General features: G+C 38.5%; 1 protein-coding gene across 3 annotated transcripts in view; it reads left to right on the forward strand.

The window, feature by feature from the left end:
* Positions 1 to 22,960, forward strand: part of ITGA8 (integrin subunit alpha 8) — a 221,473-nt gene that overhangs the window by 102,336 nt on the left and 96,177 nt on the right. For all 3 annotated transcript variants that reach the window (XM_017874126.1, XM_017874144.1, XM_017874133.1), the window contains exons 15-21: positions 2,120 to 2,227; positions 7,278 to 7,333; positions 7,737 to 7,891; positions 9,141 to 9,278; positions 9,772 to 9,839; positions 11,202 to 11,349; positions 18,379 to 18,471. In XM_017874126.1, coding sequence (XP_017729615.1) covers positions 2,120 to 2,227; positions 7,278 to 7,333; positions 7,737 to 7,891; positions 9,141 to 9,278; positions 9,772 to 9,839; positions 11,202 to 11,349; positions 18,379 to 18,471 — 766 coding nt within the window. The remainder of the gene's footprint in view (positions 1 to 2,119; positions 2,228 to 7,277; positions 7,334 to 7,736; positions 7,892 to 9,140; positions 9,279 to 9,771; positions 9,840 to 11,201; positions 11,350 to 18,378; positions 18,472 to 22,960) is intronic.

The raw sequence follows: 22,960 nt of genomic DNA on the forward strand, positions 1-22,960 counted from the left end.
GCGGCGGGGTACAGGCCTGAGCCCCCCCGCCCCGCCCGCTTTTTTAAAAAAAAAAAAAAAAAAAAAAGTTTTATTGCAGGACACGGTGCCTCACGCCTATAATCCCAGCATTTTGGGCAGCCTACGTGGGCAGATCACTTGAGGTCAGGCGTTTGAGACCGGCCTAACCAACACAGCAAAACTCCATCTCTACTTAAAATACAAAAATTAGCCAGGCATGGTGGTGCACACCTGTAATCTCAGCTACTCGAGAGGCTGAGGCACGAGAATCACTTGAACCCGGGAGATGGAGGCTGTAGTGAGTAGACATTGTGCCACTGCATTCCAGCCTGGGAGACAGAGTGAGAGACTCCATCTCAAAAAAGAAAAAGAAAATAAAAGGTTTTACGAGAATTCAAGACACTAGGTCAGAATATCAAGACAAAAGGCTGAGGGCTTACCTGGGTCTGCTAGGTGTGTAGTGCTAACATAGTCGGCTCCCAGAGAGATTCTAAAGTTAGGTTTCCTCAAATAGGCAAGATTTTCTTCTTCATCAGTCCCAAGACAAACTCAAAGAGGGTTGATTTGTACCAACCATGTCCCACTTTAGGTTCTAGAGAATCAGACAGTCGAAACCCTCAAGGTGTCTGAAGTATGGGGCTTGGGTTTGCGGTGGCCGTGGAGTACACCACTCAGAGCTGCTGGAGCAGAATGGGCATAGGGTTCAGCTGCTCTGCTTCCAATCTGCCACTTTCATGCCAAGACCGTGTTTTCCATGAGCTGCTCCCAGCCAACTAGCCGACACACCAAGAACACAAATGCAGGCCTGTTTTTGCAAGACATGGAACTCCTGTCATGGGCAAATTTGGATCAAGGACTCTCAATTGCCCAGGCCAGAACTTTCTTATCCAGTCCTCTGTCCTTCCCTTGATCCTCCCAGGGATCAGAACTCCCAGCCCCCTCCACTCTCTCCCCACTTTTCCTCATAGATGTTTGACCCCAGTACATCTCTTGCATATCTAGTTCCGTTTTATCATCTGCTTTTCCAAGGAGTGAAACTAACACGGTATTGAAAGCAAAATTACATAACAAAATACAGAGAAGTGGCATGAAGGAACTTAGGAGAAATCCCAGCAGGCCCATTGCTTATTGTTTAAAGCAGTACTGTAAACCCATTCTGCCCTGAGACACAGCCCTTCCTCTTGTGGGGGGGAAACTTACCCAACATGGCTTCATTTCTCCCTGTCATTTGGGGACTTTGGCTTCCAATGATCATATCTTGGAACCAAGCTTTAAAATCTGCTCCATTTCCTTCCCCCATGATTTATTAATACTTTTTTGTTTTGTTATTCTCATCTGGGTGGCTGCAATTGAATTACTTATGCTCTATTAGTCTCTCTCCTCAAATTTGGCTACATATTAGAATTACCTGGAGAGTTTGTTTAAAATTCCAATGACTGATCCTTATCCCATAAGTTCTGGTTCAGTTGGTGTGGCAGGGCCTGGGCATAGAATTTGTTTTAAAGCTCTTTAGGTGATTATATTGTGCAGTCAGGATGGATAACCACTTCTCTGGCTGATGTACAGAATTATTCTGCAAACCCACTTTCGTGTATTTAGCCAAATTTGGAAAGCTCAGCTTGAAAACTATCAATGGAAATTTTAAAATTATCAATGATAATTTGCAAACTTCAAGTACTCACAAAATTAAAATTACCAATGAAAAGTTGCAGACTTCAAGTACTCACAAACACGAATGGCTGTAAGATGATGTATTTCATCAGATACGGATGTAGATATGCTAGCAGATGGCAGGCAATATTTCACAGCAATATTGCCATAATACTGGGGGCCCACTTCATCAAGAAATTAGGTTTGTGTATGCAACTTTGCCTGATAGACCCACAGCACTCTTTATTTGTGTTTGTGTGCCTCCAGATGTGTTTTGAGGTAATTAGCTGAGTGTGGTACCCACCTGTTCATGCAGTGGGCAAAATTCTTGGCACAAATGCTGAGAATGTTGGCAATGGCCTCTGAAGTATTCTGTCTACTACTGAGTTCAGTATGCAGTGAAGTGGGCTTCTGCCTGCCTATCACCTTTGTGGTTTATTCAAACAAACCCTGCATTTTCTCCCTGCAGAGCAAGACCGGTTGTGACTGTAGATGCCCAGCTTCTGCTGCACCCAACGATTGTCAATCTTGAAAATAAAACTTGCCAGGTTCCAGACTCTATGACTTCTGCAGCCTGGTGAGTTAGTCCAGTGCTTCTCAAACTCCAATGTGAATTCACATCACCTGGGTATCTTGTGAAAAACACAGATTTGGATTCAGTAAGTCTGGGGTGGGGCCTAGATTTTGCATTTCTTGAAAAAAGCTTCAAGAGATGCTACTGTTGCTGGTCTGTGGCCCAAGTTTGAGTAGCAAGGAGTTTGTCTTTCAAGAGAACCTATGATATGGTGCTGATCTTTGGCTGTCGACTTACCATTCAAAGGCTACTTCTCTAATCTGCAGGCTCTAGGTGAGAGGAGAAGTGTAAAAACATTTGGAGAAATTCCCAGTGAAACAAATCTTGGAGATTGCTCTTAGATTCTTGGTGTACTAAAATAAACACTAACCGAGGTAAAAATATAACAAAATACCTACACTCTTACATTTTTGGCACATGCTTATAGATACTGCTTTTCGGGCTCATATAATGTCTTATTTATTTATTTACTTTTTGAGATGGAGTCTCGCTTTGTCACCCAGGCTGGAGGGCAGTGGCACAATCTCGGCTCACTGCAACTTCCATCTCCCAGGTTCAAGCTATTCTCATGTCTCAGCCTCCTGAGTAGCTGGGATTACAGGCACCCACCACCATGCCTGGCTAATTTTTGTATTTTTAGTAGAGACGGGGTTTCACTATGTTAGTCTGGCTGGTCTCGAACTCCTGACCTCAGGTGATCTGCCTGCCTCGGCCTCCCAAAGTCCTGGGATTACAGGCATGGACCACCGTGCCCAGCCGATGTCCCTTTTCTAACTAGTCAATTTACTGGGTTTTCTGTGCTGACAACAGATGCCAGTTTTGTAACTCAGCATGGAACACATTATACAAGTAAAGATTTTTGTGCCATAGACTGTATTTTTGCGTCCATCATTAAGAATAGCGATTGAATTATTCCTTTTGCCTGGATGATGGAGGCTTTGCTTGGACTTTCGGAAGCTGGCTGATACAGCTTCTGAAAGTGTTCCTTCTGAATTTTGTCAGCCGTCTGATGGGAGTACAAGATGGAACTTGACTGTAACGCAGTTTAAGAAAAGACCACTTAGTTTCTCAATACGTAGGTCCTCCAGGGTTAGAAGTCACTATCTTGGTTAATACCTTCAGGGTAGACCCTCTGAAGGGTCAACAAATCCTTGAGGTGTTTAATATTTTGCCCTTATTTTTCAGGAGATGTGGTCTAACTCAGACAGTATTTTTGGTTTCTGAGAATGTCAGAATTGCAGAACTAACCACTCTTGACCCAGAGAAGTTATTTCCAGCCAATTTTAACATGTTGTTGATGGCCTTTTGACAGGAGTTCATACTGGAGTCAAAGCTTTTAAGGGTGGAGGGTGGGGACTTAGAGGACCCTGAAGAATTCTTTGAAAAACATCCTATTGCTGGGAGCTGGGGAGTGTGGCGGGAGAGCATCCTCTTCTTTAACTGCTTTTGAAAAGAGTTGGAAAATGCCTTGGGCACATTTTAAAATGGTTTAAAGTCATAAAATAGTATAATGAAAACCTGATCTGAAAAAATATGTCAGAGAGCCAGCATTTATCCTTACCCATGCATGATTAAATGAAAATGAACTGTGAGAGTTGCTACTTGTTCATGAGTATTAAAACTTCAGTATTTCCCCCAAAGAGGCTCATGTTCACACCTTCGTAACAGAATGGACTTCCAAGCTGAATTCTTTTAAGCACATGTGGTACACTCTGATATAGAATGTTGTTGTTTTGAAAGAGATAATTGCTTCTAAGGGTTTTTAGTTTAATGGATATTTTATGAGATTGAAGTTTTGGTGTTTTGTTTTGTTTTCACCAGATTAATAGTTCTGTTTGGTTTTATGGAAAGAATATTACTTTTTAACAAGAAAATGTCTGTCTAAATGTCTGTCTTTTCATGAGCCATTTTCTTATTACATTTAAACATATTATTAAGTTAAAGTGCAGTTCGTTATGTGGACAAATGTATATCCCTTTACAATTATATTTGTTTCTATTGCATACATTTTTCTGGAAGAGGTCTTATTTTCACATGCAAAATTTGTGAATGGTGCCTCAGAGTCTCAGAAGACAGAAAGTTAACAGCTGATTCAGTCTAGAATGTGTTTCTTTGATTCTCTTTTTTCTTTATTTTAGGAACTTAATTTAGTTTTTCCAAAATGATTGAAAGGTCTCTGTTGATTTTCTCTGCTGCTATTTGTGTCTGTATGTGATAGAATCTTCTATCACACATCTGAAAACTATCACATAAACTCTACTTGGCAAACAGTTCTTCGCTTCCATCGATGTGCAGTTCTGTGTCTTTCAAATAGCAGGTGTAGTTTTATAAAGTGACTGTCTTTCATTGGCATTTCTAAGTTAGAAAAAGAGGGAAAAAGCCAGCTCCATAAATATTAATATAATTGGCGACTAACCATTTATAAAAGGAAAACTAGCGCAATATTTCATTTTAGAAATGTAAACGTGAGCAATTACCCGCTTGTCCAACCTGATTTTAAAAACTTGTCAGATGTGAGTGACTATGTGAAACCTGCTATTTGTTATCACTGAAACAGGATTGAGAACTGAAGAGAATGTAAAATGAATTGCTTTGTGCTTTTAAATCATGTTTCACCTTTATCTCATTTTCTCTTCATCATAGACAGCTATGAGCACAGTCACATCGCAGAACCATTATTCCAACCATGCTTGGGTTGGGACTAGCCTCAGAAGATCATGTAGTATATCACCCTGCCTTCTGGCCATATCAAAAGCACTGTCCATAAACAGTTTAATTTAGAACTTATGTAATAAGGGACCTGGGTTGATTTCATGGGGTTTTTTTGTTCCAATCAGACCTATTTAGACTAACGGGCCATAGTGAAAATGACCAATATTTCTAGTTTGAAATTTTAATTCTAATTTAATCAAAGTTTACAGCTTTCCCTAATGACCCAAGTATACTTTGTAATTAGCTGTAGACCTGCAAGTGATCCTAATTCTATACTCTATATGACCCATGATGTATGTGTGCTTATATATAATATAGTATATATGTTTTTCTAAATTCAGAATGAGCACATCAACGCACTACTGTAAAATCTTGAAATTTTCTTTATCGATCAGAACAGAGTGTTTGAAAAATTATGACTTGACAGACTCTTTTCCACTAAAGTGATCTATGAACTGGCAGGTTTAGGTTGGAGTACTATTATTGATAATTCAGCACATTGTAGAAGTGATATTACACTTGTATGAAAAAATGTTTAAGTCATCCAGTTGCTAATGATATTCAGAAAACAGAAAGAGAGCTGAGAAAGAAACAGATTTATACTGACAGGTAACTCATAAATAAATAGTAACCCTTTAGCTGATAACATCATTTATCAACCATACACCATCTCATAAGAAAAAAAAAGATGTTCATTTGCATAACTTTATTCCTTTTAAAATTTGTTATTGCTTTTGAATTGTTTGTATTAAAAATTCTATATCTAAAATGATTTTAATATATATGTTGATAATTTCATTACAAATAGGAGTATATTTTATTGTCCTATGTCCACACAGTTAATGATGAATAGAAAAAAAGATCATTGGCCGATTTGAACATACACCCAAATACTTTCAAAAGATTGGACACAGAAAATTCTAATTTTGAAAGCCAGGTTTACTACAAAATTGAAAGATGTGATTAATTCTTCGTCTTTCTTGAATAATTCTAATTGAAGCAGAAGCGAGTTGGAATCAGTGATTTCTCTGGGGAAGCGGAATAAACACTTGTAATAGCATAGACATTTCAGGAAACTTCTGGCTTAATGGTATGTGGCAAATTATTTACCCTGAGGAGAGACATTGACTGAGGTCACGGTAGATAGATGAATCCCAGATGTGACACTTTTTCATTATATTTGACACAGGAAGCTGACACAGAATTAAAGTATGATTGGGGATTATTTACTCCCTTTGAATTCTGTAGAAATACCCGAATCATACGATAGTATTTTACTGGTAAAAAGTTTATGATTGTCATTAAACCCTACTTAAGTATTTTCTTATATTTTCACTTTCCTAGAAATGAGAAAAGGCCCCATCTCTAGTGATGGCTGTTAGGGCTTGGAATTTTTCAGGGAGAGGTGAGCACATTCATTCAGCAAAGGCAGCCAGGGAGTCAGCCATCTCTCATTCCATCTGTAGCCACAGACCAAAGCCAAGTGCAGATCAACCTACAAGCCAGTGCAGACATTGCCTTGAATGGTAGTCATCACGTGTTCAAGGCACAACTCCAAAGTGTCTCTCATGGACATCTGCCCTCTCTTGACTGTCTTTATTCCTGTATCATTGTGCCTACCTAGCTTGAGACAGCCATGCTAAGCTTCCTATTTCTCTTTCTCCCCTTCCTCTTCTCGTCTCTACCTCCAGTCTTACCCCAACTGTAGCAAGGTTCTGCCAAATTCCATCTCCCTCCAAGCAGAGTGGGTCTTTTAAGTTAAGCATACCACGTGCTCCATGCTTCTGAAGATTAAATCTGCATTTTTTTAGCATGACTTTCAAAGCCCTGTTCCTCACTGATCCACCAAGCCAGCCTTGTCTCCTACAACTTTGCCATCTTGCTCAGTGCCCCAACTACACTGAATTTCTTCAGTTTTCTCAAATGGGTCTAGATTCTTACTCACCTCCAGATTTTACCTCTAGCTATCTTCTTGCTGTGCTGCCTAATTCTTCCCTCCCTGGCACATGGAAGATACTCACTTGTATTCATTGAATAAAAGCAACAAGTAATTGATTAATTGAGCAATTGATTAAATCAGTTAACCTCCTGTACTATTTTCCAGTATTACCTTCCATGTAATGATAATGTCACTTGTCTTAATTGTATTAGTATTGAGACCAACTGGTAGAAGGGGTGTGTGTGTGTGTGTGTGTGCGTGTGTGTGTGTGTGTGTGCGTGCACGTAATTAGAAATATATAGAGAAAATGATATTCATTATCTGGGATGAGGTAAAGGAAGGCTTCTACTTTAGATTCAAAACTTTATTAACCAATAAATTACTGACTATTATTTTCTATAGCTTTTCTTTAAGAGTATGTGCATCTGTCGCAGGCCAGAGCATTTCAAACACAATAGGTAAGCACGTTTTCATTTTTACATTCTTATACTATACTAAGAAAGTTGAACAGTAATCATTTCTCTGCACAGACCATATAAAATGAAAGAACCCTTGAGGAATACCAAGATGTCTGTTGCATATATGGAATCTTCTACATAAATATTACTTCAGTACTTGGTAATACTATTATTTATAAGAACATGTAATTATAGGGAGAATGGCAACTTTTATAAAACCATTATAAAACATTTTTAGCTTGGAGAGTATGTTATAAAATTTTTCTAGCTCATTTATCATGCTTGATCTCAACTATGAAAAATAAATGTTTCTTGAATAAGCAACTTGAAATGGAAATTCATCTCTCTGATTGAGCATTGTGTTCACTGAATACTTTTTCTCTACTTTACTTCTGTTCTTTAGTCTTAATGGCAGAGGTGCAATTAGATTCCCTGAAACAGAAAGGAGCCATTAAACGAACGCTCTTCCTTGATAACCATCAGGCTCATCGTGTCTTCCCTCTTGTGATAAAATGGCAGAAATCCCACCAATGCCAGGATTTCGTCGTTTACCTTCGAGTAAGTATGCCAGAAAGACTTCTCTAGCCTCTCACCTTCATATCCGAATTCCAACCATTTTTCTCCATTTAACCATCATAGTTGTCTGCATAGACCCCCATCCATCTGTTTTCATTTTCATAGCAGGAAACTTTATTTTAGGGTCAAATACTCTCCTCTTGACCCTGACTTCAACTAACCTGATGATGCGTTGCTATTAATTTCTAAGGCTTCTTTTCATTTTGAACTAAATCTTTATAATGGCATCGGCTCACATGGTTTTCATTTCTACCCACCTCCTCCCCAAAAAACATAAAAGTGCGACATAATTTATATGAATTTTTCTCCTATGTGAGTATGTCTTGTTAGATTTTATCAATGCACATTTCAGAGCCAACTCAGGAAAACATTTAGACATTCAAAGCTTTTATTAGAAGTAATTTATAATTATCTTCTTTAATGTATTTTTACAATGACTTCAAAACCTACCGAAATTTAAAAAGTAAAATTATTTATAACACAATTACCTATCTTCACCTTGCCAGTTGTGAGGTTGTGATAACTGTCTCAATTTCTCTTTTGCATTGGGGGGCTTAGTTAGCAAGGACCATCCTAGGGAAGATCACAGATTACAATCACACTCAAGAATGAAAAGTTGGATACCTGACCCTTGATTGGCACACAATTGAAGGGTGACATATCCACCCTGTGTTTAGTGCTTGCTGTTTGGCGCTTACCCCTCCCTACTAAAGGAATTCTGTTTCTTTTTCCAAGAGAACTTCAAATGTCCTGAAGGTGTTCTGCAGTTCATGCAGGCAAGGGCTTAAAAAGATGATGAGAGGAAGAGAATCAAGATGTTTTCTTCTTCTGAGCCCCAAGAGAGAATTCATAAATTCTGGCAATCTCACGAAAACAAAAGTCCAAAATTCATGGTGGTTTTTGTGACATTTATGGTATACAAGTGTAATCTTTTACTTTGCAACTTGACCAATTCTGCATGAGTTGTTGAAGGTCTGGAGAACCCAAAGATTGGCTCCAGAAGCATATTTCAATGAAGCCGCAGCTCTAAATGATTTCATCACTGCACGTATATTAGGTATGCTGGCAACTATATACCACATAAATCAGCCTCCATCTAAGCCTGCTGCAAAGATAATTATTTCATCATTCACTTTCATTGAGTAAATTCCAGTGTTGCCTGACTTTTGCAGACTGACACCTTGCAGCTATTTCATGGAGCCTCTGTTGAGTTTGTGATTATTTTTCCTAGGATGAAACTGAATTCCGAGATAAATTATCTCCAATCAACATTAGTTTGAATTACAGTTTGGACGAATCCACCTTTAAGGAAGGCCTGGAAGTGAAACCAATATTGAACTACTACAGGGAAAACGTTGTTAGTGAACAGGTAAGTCCTTTGCGGTCTTTGATGGCATTTTCTCAAGCAGACTCTCTGGGATGTTGTTCTTATGGCTTTAAGACTAAAGCCAGCTCCTTTCATTTTTATTTCTGCATGCAGACATGGAACATTTGGGAGTTTTCCTACCATGTTTCCTGAAACACTGCATGATTGTGTTTTTCGGAAGCCTTTCCTCTTTTGCAACCAAGATTTAATTTGTTCAAAATGTGGCTGTAATGGAAGCAATACAGCCTGTAATCCTCAAGCCATTGCCAGAGTTGCATTCTTTACAGATATTTCGGAGGGCATTGGAATTGGGCTATTATGTAAAGTGGCCTATATTGGGAGATTGCCATGAAATGTGGGCTATTGGCTTGGGTAGAGTCATGCATAGTGAGAGGAAAGCTCTGGTTCCGTTTGTGGCACCGTTCAGAATTTTCAAGAAAAAGGGTGTGATTCAGATTTTCCTGGATTGTTCCTGATGTGTGTTTATACAACACAGGCTCACATTCTGGTAGACTGTGGAGAAGACAATCTGTGTGTTCCTGACTTGAAGCTGTCAGCTAGACCGTAAGTTTAAATAACTAAACGTGTGCATTCTATGTAATGGAATTAGAGGTATTTATTTAAAGGTTCTCTGGAAAAAGTATACACTTCCAATGACCATCAAAACTATGCTGCGTGAAATTCTTGAGCTTGGCTACACTTTGGGTTAGTCTGTGGTTTGGGTCAGTTATTTGGCATTGGTGTCAAATGACACACCCTAAGATTTTGCCTGGGCCATTTCATCTTTCAGCAAAACTGAAAAAAAAAAAGTTTTTGTTGAAAGTAAACTTATTGATGGGGTGGCTCGGGTTATATTTACTTGCCTCAGTCAAGTAGACAAAGGATTCGGACAGGCAGGTTCCATCTACACTTTCAACTAAACTTTTTTTTCAGCACCCCATGAGTCAAAGGCATCCTTAAAACTGTCAGAACAAAATTAATGTTAACTTACTGAACAAGTAAACTTAAATAGTACTCTATGGAGTAAAGCAGAAGGTGTCACAAAATCGAAAAGAATCAAAGGGCTTCACAGTTGCCAGTAATGGACGCCCCCATTCCAGCACTGGAAATTGCACTGCATTCTGTTATGGGAAGACATAGACTAGGATGTAAAACATCCTGTGGTCAAGAAACAGATTTGTGTTCCTTTCCCTCCCGGGCACTATCTCACTGCCAGTGTTTGGAATGTACTTGGTAACTTCTCAGAGGGATTTCCCCCAGATTTCATAATTTACCAACTTCAAATGCAATCGCTTTGAGTAAGGTTAAAAAGTGCAATAGGTATTTCCAAATGTTGGTTTGATTTGCAGTTCTAAGTGAACTATGTTTCTTCAAAATACCTTGAAATCCTCTATCAGTGATTTAAGATCTTATCGTATCTGCCTACTTCTTCCCTCTCATTATTTCCTTTGCATTAATCTCTCCCTCTTACTTTCTAAACCACCTCTCTTCCTTTTATTCCATTGTCTGTTTTCTTCCTAATGTATGTTTTCAGTGAAGTGCTGAAGCTGCTTCATTTTGGCTTGTAAGTGAAATGTTAAATTTGCAGGAATTTTGTTGGTAGATTGTTAAATATGTTGGTAGCTTGAAATCGACCACAGTGCATGGATTTACACCACTGGAATCTGAAAATGTTATAAATCAATACTTTTTTTTTTTTTTTTGAGAACTGGTTGTTAAACATTTACCTACACACTACTAGATGTTTTCCTGCCCTTTTTACCCAGAGATGATTATCTTGCCTCTTCCTACCATCTCTTCATGATGGTCCATCTTCTTTTTTTGCATTTACCATTTTTCTTTTCCTCCTTAATAAATCCTTAAATAAAATATTCATGAAGCCAAGAAGTAGAGTGCCTAATACTTCTTTTTAAACTGCATTTTTAGAGATAAGCATCAGGTAATCATTGGAGATGAAAATCACCTTATGCTCATAATAAATGCAAGAAATGAAGGGGAAGGAGCATATGAAGCTGAACTCTTTGTAATGATACCAGAAGAGGCAGATTATGTTGGGATCGAACGCAACAACAAGGTAATGCCTGCAAATTATTTGAAGTCAAGAGCTAGGTATATTTTTGAAGTCAAGTAAATGTTAAGAAGGGCCATCTTAGCTGAGAGTTTCTTCCTCAGTAAAAGACAGTAAAATGATACCTTCTTTTGTTAAATCATCACAGCAATGAGCCATGGAGGTAGGGGGAGGCTTACACAGTGTTAATATCTTCTTTGCTGTAGTGCAAAGATAAATTGGCCAAAGATTGAGAGCTAAGGCAAAAAGAGAACAAGACTGACTGAATGAAGATGCTTACCAATGTGATCAAAAAGCTAAACTCCCAAGCTAATTCCCTGTCTTCACTGGCTTTTCTAGCCTTGCGTTGAGTTCTTTCAGTTTCAAGCACATGTCAGGAAGCCTGGTTTTCTTTACTGGTTAGGGAAGAAGGTCCAACCAATCCCCACTCAGCACTGATAACAGCCTGGACCGGCACCCGAAGGGGAACAAGGTCCTTCCCCTTTCTTCTTGGTCCACCTTGTCAGAATTATGACCAGGAACAGCCTGGTCTTCCTCATTTGCCATTCCTCAATGCCACTATTTGTTTAAATGACAACAATGCTATTTATAGTCTTCCCTTTCCTTATCAGAACATGAATCTTCCCATTCAAAGCATCCTCCAGTTCTGCAGTGTCCTTAATCACTTGGTCTAGAAAACCATTATAAATACATTGTAGAATAACAAAGAAAGCTCCTCAGTGTCGAAAATATACAAACTCACAATTAAGGGTAAATCCCAAGTGTGACGTTTCCTTCACAGGGTGAGGTGTAGCGTAGGTGCTCCCTAAATACTTGCTGATAGCGTTGTTCATTTAGCTTAAATATATTAAATGTCTACTAGTTTTCAAATACCACACCCCCTGAGGACCTCATCCATTTTAATGATTGAATAATTTGTATTGAAAACTAATTCTTCTAAAGAGATGTTAACAAACTGTTGTTGTGATGTTGGTATTTTAAAGACATTTAAAACTTAGGGAATATAAAATTCTCTATTCACATTTCTAGTCTCATGATTTCTTTTTGTTTTAGTTGAATCCTTCTTAGTAAAAAACAAAAAATTAAAAAATCCAGATGGGTAATGATAGAGCAACTTTAACACTGGTTTAAAATCCTTATGCGTTTCTGTTGAAGAAATGTACAGGAAAAAAGAAGCTCCAAAGTCATCAGATGTTATACATTAAATATGTTCTGCTGTTTTATGTATGTTAGTCATATCTTAATAAAGTAGTTTTTTAAAAAATAGTCCTAAATTATTCTTAACTCTTCCATGTTAACAGTGAGTTTGGATAGATAGAAAAAATCATTCCATTTCTTTTCAAGAGTATTTGCAACTCTCCACTCAGCTTTCATTTCCCTATTTCAAACATGAAAATCAATATAAACCCTCATTTCTCCAGTAAGTAGTTCTTATAATTAGCCCATATTCTTCTTTCTTGAATTAATTGTGTTTTTTTGTTTGTTTGTTTTTTGTTGTGTATGTGATTTATTTATTTATTTATTTATTTATTTATTTATTTAGAGACAGGGTCTTGCTCTGTTGCCCAGGATGGAGTGGAGCAGTGTGATCATAGCTCACGACAACCTCCAATTCCTGGGCTCAAGCAAAACCCTCATCTCAGCCTCCTGAGTAGCTAGGACTACAGGTGTGCACCACCACGCCTGGCCAATTTTTGTATTTTCTGTAGAGAGGGAATTTTGCCATGTGGTCTTGAACACATGAGGTCAAACGATTCACCCACCTTGGCCTTCCAAAGTGCTGATATTATAGGCACGAGCCACCCTTGTCCAGCCAATTATGTGATTTTTTTTTTTAAATCTTCTTCATTTCTCTATTAAAGTCACTTTAAGATAAAAATAAATAAATAAGAATAAATGGAGTAATTGTATACACAACTTATAAAAATGGTGTTTAATAACCACTTTGATTTGAAGATGTCATTTCATAATAAAATCTCTACAAGCAAAAACAGAAAAATGTCACCTACAGATACTTACATGCAGATAATGTATTAAACAAACAAAAACGAAGTTTGAGAGTGTTTTGTTTTAATATTCTGTTTTATTTCAGTTCCCTTCTTGTCACTCCACCCCCGACTTTGCTTAACAAAGGACCTATTCTAAAGTGTTCTTTTAGCAAAACATCCAGTTTACTGTTGGTTTTGTTGCATAGAAAACACAGGAGAGCACTTAGGATTCTATCTTTGGCTGTAAACATTACAAGGGACATTATCTGTAATCTCGAATGATCCCTTCACTACTTTTTTCTCCGTCAATTTCCCTTTGGCAGAGACTTCCCTTGGTCTTTGAATTTTACGTGACTAAGCCACATTCTAATTTCTTCCTTGTTTTGAAACAGTTTGAGGTTTGTGTACCTTTTGATTTCAACTCAGTTCAACATTTTTTTTTTTTTTTTTTTTGAGACGGAGTCTCGCTCTGTAGCTCAGGCTGGAGTGCAGTGGCCGGATCTCAGCTAACTGCAAGCTCTGCCTCCCGGGTTTATGCCATTCTCCTGCCTCAGCCTCCGGAGTAGCTGGGACTACAGGCGCCCGCCACCTCGCCCAGCTAGTTTTTTGTATTTTTTAGTAGAGACGGGGTTTCACCGTGTTAGCCAGGATGGTCTCGATCTCCTGACCTCATGATCCGCCCGTCTCGGCCTCCCAAAGTGCTGGGATGACAGGCTTGAGCCACCGCGCCCGGCCAGTTCAACATATTTTAACCATTTCTTCCTCAAGGGGAAAACTATTAGGCATTATCTGATTGTAAGGTTGGCTATTCTTTTGTTGAAAACATTTGTCTTTTTGGAAAATGTAAATGCTTATTATCTCTTGCTCCAGAAACCTTCGTTGAGCCAGCCTTTATATTTCCTTTGGGGATTTTCTCCTTAATTTTCTGTGAAAAAGGTGTACGTGTTTTACATTTATCATCATGATCATCATTATGATGGTAGTAAGATACACATAAGATATAATTTATCATTGTAGCCATTTTCAAGTGTACATTTCAGTGATATTATATTTACATGGTAGTGCCACCATCACCACTGTCCACCTCCAGACCTTTTTCATCATCCCAAACTGAACCTCTGCAACCCCTTAAAAATAATTCCCCATTGTTCCTTTCCCCAAGCCCTGGTAAGCACCATTCTACTTTCTGTCTCTGTGAATTGGTGATTCTAGGGACCTGTTATCATCTCTTCTTCAATCTCTCACAGCTGCCTCACCTTCAACATGTCTGTATCTAGACTTTTGGTCTTCCCACTCACACCCTTCTTCCTTTCTTTTTTTTTTTTTAATTGAAATCTTGCTCTGTTGCCCAGGCTGGAGTGCAGTGGCATGATCTTGGCTCACTGCAACCTCTGCCTCCCTGGTTCAAGTGATTCTCCTGCCTCAGCCTCCCAGCTAGCTGGGATTACAGGTGCCCACCACCACGCCTGACTAATTTTAATATTTTTAGTAGAGATCAGTTTCACCATGTTGGCTAGGCTGATCTTGAACTCCTAACCTCAAGTGATCCCCCAGCCTTGGCCTCCCAAAGTGCTGAGATTACAGGTGTGAGCCACCACATCCAGTTTCCCTTTCATTTTCTGTGTACGAGAATGACACCAGCATCCCCTGGCTTCTAACACCTAAAGTGATGCCAGCCTGGATGAGGGTGATGACAGTGGCAGTTGGATGGAGAGAAGGATATGAACTAAAGAGATTCTGGACTCAGTCCATCCAACAGCCACCGTCACCACCTTCATCCAGGCTGGCATGATCTTTTGCCCAGATTATTGCAGCAGTCTTCCTAGTTCATCTTGCCAACTTGTTACCTCTAACCTAGAAAAAAAATCCATCTTTCTAAATCGCAAATCTGAGCATGGCACTCTCTTCAAATCCTCACTAGCTCCCCATTGCTTTGAGGATAAGATCCAAATCCTTCAGATGACGCATGAGGCCCTTGATCATATCACTCCCACTTGCCTCCTCAGCCTCATCGCTAAATGCTGACGCTTCCAGCCAGCTTGAATTCCTTTTCCATACCTGTAATGACACGGAGAGCTTGTTCCAGCCATTTCTCCTTCCAACACACTAACTCTGCTCCCTTATCCTCTTTATCTATCTTACTTATTTTCACTTCTTTTCACTCAACCTTCAAATAATAATTGAGACTTAATAAAAATTGAGGCTTAATAATAATTGAGAGAATAATTGAGATGGCTAACATTTATTGAACAACTGCTATGAGCTGAGTAATCTTCTGAGTTCTTGAATGTGTTTCATTCTTATAACAGCCTTATAGAGAAGCTGCTGTCACTATCCCTGTTTTATAGATAAGAATAAATTAAGTAACATGCCCAAGGTTATACAGCTCTTATGTAGTAGAAGCAAGTTCAAAAATCAAACGTTAAGTCCAGGTCCCTGTTTGTTTTGTTTTTTGTTTTTGTTTTGTTTTGTTTTTTTGAGATGGCATCTCACTCTGTCATCCAGGCTGGAGTGCAGTGGCGTGATCTCAGCTCACTGCAACCTCTGCCTCCTGGGTTCAAGCAATTCTCCTTCCTCAGCCTCCCTAGTAGCTGGGATTACAGGCGCCGGCCACCATGCCTGGCTAATTTTTGTATTTTTAACCATATTGGCCAGGCTGCTCTCAAACTGTTGACCTCAGGTGATCCACCTGCCTCGGACTCCCAAAGTGCTGGGATTACAGACATCAGCCACCACGCCCGGCTGGAACCCTGTTCTTAACCACTGATATGCACTGCCCCCATCAGCTTAGATGCCACTTCCTCCAGGATGCCTTCTCTGATTGCTTGGATCTATGTGCAGGTCCTCCTTTGTCACACTATTTATTTATCCTATCGTAAAATTTCCCCAACTCTACTGCAACTGTGTGTTTCCATTGCTGTTACAATTGCTTAGAATTACTTGTTCCAGTTGTTAAAATAACTAAGAATTCAATGAGGACAAGGGGTCTTATGTGTCAGGCCTGGTAAATAGTGGGTACACAGTTAATATTTTCAGTGAAAGAAGAACACTGTAAGAGCTATAAATGGATTTAAAAAAGAATGTCCCTGGAACTGCAGAGGAAAATCATCTAGAAATGTTCAGAAAAAGTTCATTGTTCCTCTTATTAAAGAGAGGAAATAACGCTTAAAAAAAGAAAAAGGGTGGAGGGGATGTGAAAGGGAGAAAAAAATTCTCTGGTTGATGTCAAAGAACTATTTCCAGAAAGCTGGGGAAAAAACTGTACATATAACTTTTAACCTTTAGGTGAGATAAAAAAAATATATTTACTATAGAAACTAAATCCTTGAATTACATTCAAGGGACATTTGAGCAGTTATAAAAGATTTTTCTGGGTTTTGTTTTTTCTGTTTTCATGACTGAGTTAATAATCCCCACACAAAGCCTCTCTGTGTGATTAGGGGTTAGATATGGATCCTTAAGAAACTGAATACATAGTAAACCTATCTTTGAGAAGAAAGAATGTTACCACTTTTAACCTAACTGTCTTTCAGGATATTTGAAGAGAGGATGTATTAAATTGTGCCTCCAAATATTAGTGATCCATTCCTTTCTCAACAACTAGGACAGATGTTTCCATGTGTCTATCTGGGGAATTCTGGGAGCAGGGTTATATACTTAGTTGCATATTTGTCTGTTTCATTGTAGCCTTCTCTTTTACAAGAAGGTGTCAGTTGTCTCTACTCTGTTGTTCCTGAACCGTCACTTACTTTGTGTCCGAGTGTGCTCTAGACATTAGGACTAGAACAGACACAAAAACCTCTCTGCTTTCTTGAAGCTTATATTCTCAAAGTGTGTGGTTTACCTACAGAATTCTTTAGCTAGATGCCTGGGGAATGTTTCATGTTTTTTGCTTGGGTTTTGGGTTTGGGTTTTTGTTAATAAAATAGAAGGAAATGGAGGATCGTTTCTGAAACTTTACATTATTTTCTTATATAAAATTTCAATAGATAACAGAAAAAGGATAAAAAATAAATAAAATTTCAATAGAGCTGACAGATGGATACATGGTCATTATATTGGGAACCCTCTTCCAAACCTATCACAGGGACTGAAATTCCCCCAAAATTTGCTCCTTTATGAAAGTCCTCGTACTGCAAGCTTATGTTTGGGAACAAGGGTGACAGATAATATACTGATGGCATATAATAAGTTAGAATGAAACAATGGAGAAGTGTAAGTAGCTATGGCTACATGCAGAATGGGACCATAGGGTTTGAGGTATGGAAAAAGAATAGGGTAGAGAGTGAGGAGTGGGTTTCTAAGCAGCTGGGAATAGCATGTGGACATGAAGAGGAGCTGGAAACCAAGGGCAACCATTCCAGAACAAATCTGTATTTCCCCTCTCATCTGCTCAACCTTGAGAATTTGACCAGTAGATAGCTCCCAGAACCTCTTCTAACTTCAGTTTGTATGAACTCTACTTGGAATAGGATATAGGGGTAGGAAAGGAAATAGGAAGTACTGCTAAACATGAAGGCATTCTCTTTACATCTGAAATAATGAAGAATGGAAGAAAGTCAATTGCATGATCTCAAAATGGGACCACAGTGTATAGAAATTGGTGTTCAAGGCAATTCTCTGGCAAATGATGATTGAATCTTATGATAATCTATACATATTACGATCATTTTGTTTTTGTAAAGCTTAATAGAATAAATTTATTTACTCATGTTTAATAATTTGTGATTTTCATGCTCTGAGTTTCACATTAACATTAGTGAAGATATTGTCTAAACTATTTATATAAATACTATATTATGCGTTGTCTTCCTTAATGAAACACAATAAATATGCTTACCCACCCAATACATTTATTTCTAAAATTTAACTTTTACTTTTCTTTCTCTACTTTCTCTTCTGAGTTAAGAGTCATCAATTACTTTTTGTGCACTGTCACCCTCCTGGGTGTTTGAGATCCAGGGGAGCTCCCAGGCCCCCAGCATGGCTTTTGTGTCAAGATGTCATTTATGCTGCCCCCTAAATCCCCTGTTCTTTCCCATTGTAGGGATTTCGACCACTGAGCTGTGAGTACAAGATGGAAAATGTAACCAGGATGGTGGTGTGTGACCTTGGGAACCCTATGGTGTCTGGAACAAATGTAAGAGAGAACCAGAAATACTGACCGATTTCCTTCTAACTGGACTTTACAGGGAACAAATGGAAAGCTCTCAGGTTACCACTCAGCAACTCAGCACCTAGCAGCAACAACAAATTAGGCAGGAAATTGCCAGAGTAGTGGGATTTCACATTACAGCCTACACAGAGTGAATCGTCTCAGGCTAGAAACACAGAAAGAGGCAGGCTCTTCTATGCTTTCTCTTTAGACATAACTCTTGCGTGTCGTTTAGTTGCAACAAATCTATGCAGACTTTGTTTTTACTACAGATATTTTCTTTAAATACTTTTTATTTGAATTTCAAAAGAAATGCAATGTAAGTTAAAGACTTTAAAAATAACCAACTTAGGACAAAGATTTTAGCAATGGCAATTACATTAACTTTTATTTCGAATATACCTCCTATATAAATATCATTCAGAGTATCTTCATATTTAAAAAGTTATCATAACCCAGTTTTTTAATCAGCTTCACCAAGTTTATATTTTCCATTATCTCACTTTAAGAATTACACAGAAAATTGTAGTTTTATAGCAAGGAGAAAAAATAAAGATTAATAATGATCTCCAACGTGCATGTGAAAAAATAGTTCTTTGTTCTCCTCCTCCTCATCCTTTTTCTTGTACTTCTCCTTTTTGTTTCCAGATTTAGGAAATTTCCATTCGGGATTACTTGTGGACAATAAATAAATAAATAATTATATATATTTTTTGGAGATGGAGTCTTGCTCTGTCACCTATGCTCGAGTTCAGTGGCACGATCTCAGCTCACTGCAACCTCTGCCTCCTGGGCTCAAGCGATTCTCCTGCCTCAGCCTCCTGAATAGCTGGGATTGCAGGTGTCCAACAATATGCCTGGCTAATTTTTGTATTTTTAATAGAGATGGGGGTTTCACCATGTTGGCCTGGCTGGTCTCAAACTCTTGACCTCGTGATCCACCTGCCTCAACCTCCCAAAGTGCTGGGATCACAGGCCAATATGTTAATTTTATCCCATTACAGTTAAGTATATGCATGGTAACTGGTAATAAATATTACAGTAAGCAATTATTTTATGAAGTAAAGTCAGAAAAAAATTCTGAACCCTGAAAGTATTAACAAAGCTTACATAAATTGAACATACATAGTCCTCTATTCAAAATTAGATGTTTATGATTACCAGTGAAATAGCCTGTTTGAAAAAAACTTCAAGGAAAGTCATCATTATGTAGGTTTGTATTAAAACAACTTCCCAAAGTTTATTCCAAAGAGTGCTAGTCCCCTGAGAGCAGCCTTGAAAAGGGAATTCTATGGTCACTGTTGAATGTCACGTCCTTCCTTGGAAGATTCAGGTATGTATTTACATTTTTAAAGATGCTGATAAGTCTTTCAGTTAATAAACCTTTTAGCCTGATGTTTCATACTTTCGCCTGAGCATTTGAAACTTTTCTCAAGTTACAATATTATGCTAGAATGATATTTTTGCTCTTTTATGCTATAATGTTGCCTCGATCTTGGGTATTCAAAAATGTGCTGAAAGTATAGTAAACTCGCTTCGTGGGGCAAAAATAAATACATTTGTCAATGACAAGTACATTCCTATGACAGATTATTATTGGTGATCATGGATTGATTGTCCTCTAGGTTATAAACTCAGCAGTGGGACGAGGGGAGCTTTTTAATGTTATTTTATTGAATTTTCTAAACAACCCTGTGAGTCAAGTATTTATTTTATGGATGAGGAAATTGAAGCTCAGAGAAGTTGAATGAATTGGTCAAAGCCTCACAGAGGGTAAAGGTTAGAACCAAGATTCAAACCAAGCCTTACCGCAAAGCCCGTGTTCTATCTGGTCTGCAACATGGTGAAAAGCCCTTGGATAAAAACGAATGAGTAACAGATGAGACTTTAAAATGAAGCATTGAAAGAGAGAATGGGATGTCTACACTGAGATATTAGAACATTTTTCACTATCATAGTCCTTTTATCTGAAAGCTAATGAATCGTTTTGCTAGTTTTTGAGAAAAATCCAACCACCTATTTTATTTTATTTTATTTTGAGATGGAGTTTCACGCTTGTTGCCCAGGCTGAAGTGCAATGGCACGATCTTGGCTCAACACAACCTCTGCCTCCTGGGTTCAAGCGATTCTTCTGCCTCAGCCTCCCGGACAGCTGGGATTACAGGTGCATGCCAACGTGCCAGGCTAATTTTGTATTTTTAGTAGAGATGGGGTTTCTCCATGTTGGCCAGGCTGGTCTCGAACTCCTGGCCTCAGGTGGTCCACCTGCCTTGGCCTTCGAAAATGCTGGAATTACAGACGTGTCCCACCGAGCCCAGCATCGATGGCCTAATTTAATATGAAGAGGGTTACCTAAGACAAAAGAGAAATGAATTGAGGTGATAGCTAACAGTGTTAGCATTTGTAGATGATGGACCACTCGTTCCTTTTTCAGTATTAGAAGTGTTACAGCTAGACCAGAGGTCATCTAAGGATAATCTTGAACAAAACTGGCCACCAGTATCATTCAAAGTGGAGGAAAAATGGCAGTGGTCTTAACCACAAATGTGTTTATGTGAAAGGATGTCAATTCATTTTACCAGCAAATAATCTTTACAGGGAAGTAAATTGTTTATATTCGTTTATCTCTGAGGTCTATAGAAGAAACTAATAGCTTTCTTATCTCATTCTTTAATGCCATTAAACACATCAAATTTTATTGCATTCTGTTTTGTTAAAAAACACTTTGATTTATATTCTTCTTCATTTTGCACTTTAAAAAGAATACTCTCAGTGGGTTGTGGTAAAATTCCAAATGGAAAAGCAGTGCTAAAGATTTTAAAAGCATCATAAATTGCCAGGAATGTTTAGTTTTATCTAATATCTTTTGAAAATCATTTTCAAGTGACTTTGTATTTTAACTTAACAAAATATTCAAGGTAGTATTCAGAAGTTTTACTTCTGATTTTTAAATAGTAAAGTCATTTCCATAGAGTAGCTATAGTAATATAAGATATTTATATGCCAATAAGATTCATAACAAGTTGCAAATTTTCTCATGGGAAAATTTTTTTTAAACGGTGGGGTCAATGAAAGTGCTTTAAAATCAATGCCATGAGATCTGGTGTTTGGTACTAGTTAAGGACACATGCACCTCTTACCAATATGAAATTGTCACATCTTCAATGGTCTTTGTCCCAGGCTGATTGTTCTATAATGAAAACCAACATTAGGTAGCCTCTATCGCAATACAGTAAGTTTTCTGTCACTAGAAATAAGCAAACAAAAACAAACTCTCATCTTTTGGCAATTTTGGCAATTTTTTTTGTTTTGTTTTGAGATGGAGTCTCACTCTATTGCCCAGGCTGGAGTGCAATGGCACAATCTCAGCTCACTGCAACCTCCACCTCCCGGGTTCAAGCGATTCTCCTGCCTCTGTCTCCCGAGTAGCTGGGATTACAGGCACTTACCACTGCACTTGGCTAATTTTTGTATTTTAGTAGAGACGGGGTTTCGTAATGTTGGCCAGGCTGGTCTTGAACTCCTGACCTTGTGATCTGCCCACCTTTGCCTCCCAAAGTGCTGGGATTACAGGAGTTAGCCACCCTTGCGCCTGGCCTCTTTTGGCAATTTTTATTGCACTGCTTCTATAAGCCAGGTTCTAAGCTAGAGTCTGGCAATATAAAGATAAAAACATACAACCTTCACTCAATAAGAAACTCAAAATTAGCAGTGTCATAAGTTGAGTGGTGGAAGAGTGGTAAAAAAGGAGACAGAGAATAAAAAGGAGAACAATTTTGCCTGGTCCAGCCCATAGAATCAGAGAATGTACTGCAGGAGATATCTCCTCTCCCGAGCTTTGAGGCGTGATTTAGGAGTTCTTCAAGTAGAAAAGGCAAGTAAAAGCTAAAAGACTTCTGAAAAAGAGAGAGGAGGCTAATAGAAAATTGCTCCTTTGGAATTATTAAAAAATTCATCTGGCCAGGTACGTTGGCTTATGCCTGTAATCTCAGCACTTGGGGAGGCCAAGGCGGGTGGATCACGAGGTCAGGAGTATGAGATCAGCCTGGCCAACGTGATGAAACCCCATCTCTACTAAAAATACTGGCGTGGTGGTGCACACCTATGATCCCAGCTACTCAGGAGGATGAGGCAGGAGAATCACTTGAACCCGGGAGGTGGAGGTTGCAGTAAGCTGAGATCATGCCACTGCACTCCAACCTGGGTGACAGAGCAAGACTCTGTCTCAAAAAAATAAATAAATAAATAAAATAAAATAAAATAAAATAATCCTTGCTGGGGCATAATGCCTTATAATTAAGACACAACTGGGTTTAAATACGGGCTATACCTTTTATCAACTGTGATATTTTGAGCAAGTCACACTGAAATGAGAAAATACATACCTATAGGAGTGTTTGGAGCAATGAATGATATGACAAATGTAAAGCCATTAGGACGGTACGTGATTTGAAGCACATTTGGCAAAGGCTGG

Source organism: Rhinopithecus bieti, unplaced genomic scaffold (assembly GCF_001698545.2).
Source record: "Rhinopithecus bieti isolate Rb0 unplaced genomic scaffold, ASM169854v2 scaffold_1012, whole genome shotgun sequence".
NCBI lineage: Eukaryota > Metazoa > Chordata > Mammalia > Primates > Cercopithecidae > Rhinopithecus > Rhinopithecus bieti.